Source organism: Convolutriloba macropyga, chromosome 15, assembly GCF_964194025.1.
Source record: "Convolutriloba macropyga chromosome 15, txConMacr16.3, whole genome shotgun sequence".
In the NCBI taxonomy this organism is placed as follows: domain Eukaryota; kingdom Metazoa; phylum Xenacoelomorpha; order Acoela; family Convolutidae; genus Convolutriloba; species Convolutriloba macropyga.
The window spans coordinates 40445825-40451824 of record NC_134482.1 but is presented as its reverse complement, the minus strand read 5'-3'; the positions used below and the strand labels follow the sequence as shown (position 1 = coordinate 40451824).

At 35.9% G+C, this 6000-nt stretch overlaps 1 protein-coding gene across 1 annotated transcript in view; it reads left to right on the top strand.

The window, feature by feature from the left end:
• The first annotated feature begins 5651 nt into the window (after positions 1–5651).
• Positions 5652–6000, top strand: part of LOC142354190 (uncharacterized) — a 51030-nt gene continuing 50681 nt past the window's right edge. The window contains exon 1 of the mRNA XM_075406447.1: positions 5652–5725. Within this exon, the coding sequence (XP_075262562.1) occupies positions 5715–5725 (11 nt within the window). The 5' untranslated portion in view covers positions 5652–5714. The remainder of the gene's footprint in view (positions 5726–6000) is intronic.

Below are 6000 nucleotides of genomic sequence, written 5' to 3'. Positions count from 1 at the left end.
TCGACAGATCTCAACTTGCAACACCTTGCAACAAACTTGACAACTATTTAATCAGCTGTATTTGTTTTTGCAGAAATTTTACGTATACCTTTTATCACCACAACGGTTAAACAAGCATTCCCCCAGACAAGTTACTAGATTAATTTTGGAAAACCGAGGCCGGGGATTCAACCCCCGAACCAAACTGCAAATCCTAACGAAACTTTTGAGACCATGAAGAAGTTAATCAGCCACAATGGTGAAAGCTATAAATATATGTTACTTCGGACGAAACAATAAAAACTGAATACAAATGCTTTGCCGCAAGTACCCGACTTGAAATTTTCAATAATGTCTCAGTAATTACACTCACTGCAGACACAGAAATTTAATGAAAACACTCCTGAAAGTTATCATCAGAAATTTTACGTCAAACCAGTTGAAAAGAAGCAGCCTGAAGCAGAGATGATTTGGTATCCAGCGTGTCATGTGGCTGTTAATCTAAACAGGTCTGGAAACTTTCGCAGAGTAGCAAAAACTGCGGCTAATTCGGCCGCCAGTCCATGAATTCAAATTTCCTCAGCGTATTCTGAATTAAAATTGCTTGACAATTTGGTAGAAATTATTCTAAGGTTACTTGAAAACCCATTTGCCATTTTTTGGTTATCAAAGCAATTATAAAGCAGATAGCAATAAAGTAAGAGGATCATTCTGCTATACGCTTTCCTTGTCCAAATGAGCAATTGCTCGACTAGTATAAGTTCACACGACTAACTTTTTGAACAACCTGCTATCTCTTTTGAGTATTTTTGTTATGAACCATTGTGTCGATGAAAAAACAATTCGAGTTCCAAAAGCAGTCTTTGAGATATGAAATGGTTTTCATTTGTATAACTATGTCCATTGCTTGCCGTTTTTAGAAGAAAAATTCAAAACCAGACGAAAAAGAGCTTCCGTAAAATTGACTTCCATCTGGCCTAAATTGCGTCCAATGAGCATTAAGACCAAATGTTTATTTTACAGGACAATCGAGAGGAACTGAAAAAGATCATTAGAGTTCTCGAATACAACCTGAACTCCAAAACTGACTGATTTCTAATAATGACAATTGATGAACTTTACAAAAAAGCAGTCGGGTATAAGCAAAGAAAATTGCTCGTTACAATGGCAAGAGATTTTGTCCTCAACAAAAGACTGTCCCCACTCACAATAAAAATAAAATTACCTCTATGGCAAATCTGTATGCTGCGCAAAAAACGGGATACACAACTTCCCTGTCAACTAAATTCAACATGGAAAAAATACTAAGTGGTTATTTTCCAACGCACGGTATTAAAATCACCAAATGGCTTGAGACCTCAAGTAATCAGGAAGAACCACAAGCTTCATGTATTTGTCATTCAAATTTTGCTTCGGTAACAGTTGCCTATTTTTGCACTCAGAAACAAGAACATCATTTTTGAACGTTTTTTACTGGAAAATAGATGAACCCGATCCTTGGCCATTCCATTGCCCAACTTATATCTGCTCCAAAAAAGTTGGAGATAAAGAAGTGTTCAATAATTCAGGATACAGAAGAAAAATCAGGCAACAGAACTCGTCAAAGCTTTTGTACAACAACGTTAATAGATCATCGGATTACAAAAAACACTGCTCACAAAGAAGTAGTGTTTTCTTGTGCCAAAGTTTTTACACTCAGAACATCCAACCAATTATGCCATTATTTTTTGCGTTTCTTTTTCCGGAAAAAAAGGGTCCAAATTATCATTTGCCAACACACCACTGGATTTTTTGTCCAGTTGTATTTTGAAGACAAACAAAATCGAATTGAAAAACACTATGGAGTAATTTTTTTCAAGTACGTAAGCTGGTCGTTCTTCTCTTCTTTAGGCGCCACCGGTTCCGTCGCATGCCCTTTTTGGCCTATACGTCACTGCGGCTCGCATTTTTCAGTGTTCGATTTTTTTTATCAATTGTGTTCTTCCGGAGGCTAAATCTTGGTTGTTTTCTGTTTACATTTAAGCAGCTCCTATACTATCTAAATGATTGCTCAGTTTCAGTTCAATGATTCGTCTGATATCTTTGTCGCTACCTCAATACATGACAATCTTCTTTTAGTTATCCAAATAAATCTTTCAACTCGTCCAATATTAGTGTGATCGTTTGCCCTGGTGTTCGATAGCTCTCAGGCACTTGGATAACATCAGTTTTTTATATGAGCATGCGGGAGCTAATCATACAACAATTATGGCCTGAGCGAACGTATTGGAAATGCCAGCCATTCAATTTATAATTATCTGAAATATTGGTTCATTGGGTTATACATATTAAGCCCCAGCTCCCCAGATTGAGGTGCCAGACCGAAAGTCGATATGTCCAGACCATCCGAGACGGAAAGTGTCTATGTCCAGACCCTCCCAGACTGAAAGTGTCTATGTCCAGACCCTCCCAGATGGAAAGTGCCTATGTCCAGACCTTCCCAGATGGAAAGTGCCTATGTCCAGACCCTCCCAGATGGAAAGTGCCTATGTCCAGACTTTCGTGCGTTCAAAATTGCCTATGTCCATGGGCTTGCTACTAGCATATGTAAAACATCGACAAAATCATCTTTGATTATTTTGCGGACTGTCACTTTCTTATCCATGCACAGTTGACAGGACTGAACGTGCAGAGCTCCACTAATGCAAATGGATATGCATAATATGATTTTTTCCAAATGTGGAGGTCGTTCTTTAAAAAAGAATCTCTTGCCTCTGATAATCAAAGAGATACTTGTGGAGGCCGCCGTCAGTGACTTATAGAGTTTTTTTCCCATAACAAGATCAAAAGAGAGGATGTTGTGACTCTCTGTATTGAGTGTAACTTGATTGGAGACTAGACCTGATGGCAGTTGTTTGAAAAAAGATTTTGAGGCTGTCTGTATTGCGTCTGATCTGATTGGAGGATAGGCGGGAGTCAGATTGATGTGGTTGCCCAAATTGTAGGAAAATTTATTTGCCTACAACTTTTATTCAACACACTAACTGACAATGTGAATTAGAACGGTTGGTTTTTACAAGGATTTCTATCATTGCGATAACAATTAGGCGGCAATAGGCGCGATGTAGAAGTACTATTAGTAACAATCCAAAAGTGCTAATAATAGAAATATTTTTTTAAAAATTACCTTTATATAGCTGATTTTGTTAGGAAATTTCTGCTCACTTAAATGTAATTGATTTTTGCTTTGCACCGCTCATTCATTAACTGAAAGTTTAATTTTGATTATGGTGAAACTTTACTTTTTTCCATAGAAATTTTGCCATAATCTATATTTTGAGTTTTAACTATACTACAAACACTTCCAATTACTGTCGCAACAACACTAAGACTACCTGTTAGATTGGTATAATAAAACCTGGGTGTCGAATTTTTATTTTGAGTAACCGACTGGTGAAAACACTGTATCGCCATCTTACTTCACATTGCTGGGCGCTGTTCAATTTGGTCGTTCTACTTTTGACTAGCCGAATTTTTATTCCAGGCTAAAAACTCCAAAAACTGAATTTCGTCGTATCCGGTTGAAATTAATTGGTTTTCACGTTCAACTGCTGGCACAGTCAATTCCAGCATTAAAATTTCTGTATCTGCTTTCAAAAACTTAGGCACGGAATAAAACAGAATTTCGCCCAAATGTACCGTTGTCATGAGTTTTTTGTAAAATTTCGATAGGTTAGCCAAAATGTTTTCTAATATAACTAAAACGCCAATAATAATGCTCAACCAAATCAGAAAAGCTTTCGGGGCCGAACAGCTGAGTAAGTAAAACTGGCTTGACGGTCGAAAAGCCGTAATTTTCGCTTATTTCGATGGTATGCTCAAAGGGTCCCGAGACGTTGCTCGTTGGTAATTGTCCCTTAAAGCTTCAAACTGTTTTCTTGGCAAATTTGTTTTTTAACTCGCCTTTGCAACGTTCTGCAATCACTCAAATGGTTTAACAACTTCTTCTAAGCTGTTTAATGGAACTTAGTTCCCTTTAAAGAGAACTGACCCAAGAAACAAAGATTTTTTCTGTTTTTACTATTTTGTTTCAGTTCACAGCCGAAACTGAGGTTGACTACCTGAGGTTGACAAGCTTTAAAAGTTAACTGAGGTTAAATGAGGTTGGCTAGCTGCAATTTCGCAATTTCAGCTTGCAATTCGTTCCGAAATTTACGAAATCAAAGTTACAAAACAATAATTTATGATATTTTTACAGATCACAGGAAGCATCAGCTGTATTTGTAATTCTGTAAAGTTAATGAACTACAAGACTGATAGAAGTGCAAACTCTTTGGGCTATGACGTTGATCGCTAGATCTAAAAACTTGATATGTCAAAGATATAGCTTCCCAAAAATCAACTTTTACTTTTTCAACTACAGCCCCTAATCCACAATGTATTTTAAAGAAGCCGTATTGGTTGTCAAACCTTTATCAAGGTGAGTAATGAGGTTACTTTAATGATATTTTGATGGAAGCAGTGAAGATCGATGAGGAACGGCCATGCTCCCAAGGGAAAGGTGCAGGGCATAGTTTTAGATTTTATGGAATTAGCTATTTATTAATATAGTATGGTTGAAATTTTCGTCTGCACATACTCAAAACAGGTATAGAGTTCGATACACGTGGAAAACAAATTCATTAAAAGTAGAGGATCGATTTCAGAGTTTTTTGTTTTGTCATTTCTTTTGGCTAGGACCCCGACACACATTTTGTCGAGCAGAAAAATTTTGTAAACTCTACTTGTCTTTTTTACAACGAGGTACAGATAGCACGTAGAGGAGGAGAACCGTTTTAGAGCCTGTGAAAAAAAATCACAATCGCAACGATAAGGGAAAGTCCTGATTCAGAGCTTTTAATGACCCGGAGGGTACTCCCCACCATGTTTAATTTAATTCACGTTTTCATTACCTCACTCAAATTTTTTTTCTCAGTGAAACTGAAAAAATTACTCATGTGACTCTGTTCAACTTTTCCTCCCTTTTTCCTCCTTTCCATTTACTAATTTTCTTTTACATTCACATTAATTAAAGAAATCTTTGAAGCTATTATTGACACCATTTAATTCTTTGTTACGCCGAAATTTCCTTTGTCGGTAACTTCCCTTTATTGTTTTGATTCCAGAGGTTGTGTTGAAGCAGCTGTCAACATATAAAGAGGCCTCGAGTTTTTTTTTGCAATTGAAATGCTAGCTGCCGACGATTTTCAAAACACCAACAATATTGCAGTAGTTGTCACTAGAAAGTTCTATAAATTCTTCCATTCGTATAAAATTTTCATTATTTTGCAATTGGATTATGATCATTTTCTAAAGTTCTCGCATTACAAGCTTCAACGGGTACCGAATTGGGGACTAAATTTCGATCACACTAAATTTTAATACAGGTTATCTGAAAATATGCAAAATTTTTTGAAAAAAACTCACTAATGCATACCTGATTAAAAATTGATTTTTCTCTCTTAAATAAAACTCTTCTAAATAGTCGTTCTGGTAATTTTAACAATATGGGAAAAATGTGGTATATTTTGGATACTGTGCGGCATTTTTCATATTGTCATTGGTTGCTTTGGCTTTAGGGTATATTAAAGTGACAAAATTTAAGTAATTTTAGTTCGGTACTAGTTAAAGCTATTAATGCGTCGTCGGGGTAAATTTTATATAAAAACAGAAATCAGCATTTTTTAGGGTCAAATTAGCATTTCTGTTGTTCAAGCATGGAGTCCTGGTAAGTTTTACCGATCCAGCTTATTTCTTTAAGACTAATTGTTCCAAGTAAAAATCAAATTTTGAGTTCCACCCTTTTCGAAATGCAAACTTTATTGGGACAATGAATATTTTTGAAATTTTGTTTATTTCATCTCTGGCATCTAGAAAAATTTAGTTCTTTTTCTGAATAGTTTAATGCTTTTTACGATGAACATTGATGAGAAACATTTGTAATTTCTGATAATTTTGTAAATTTTGCTTATTTCAATTTGGCATCTAGTGTAATTTATTTTT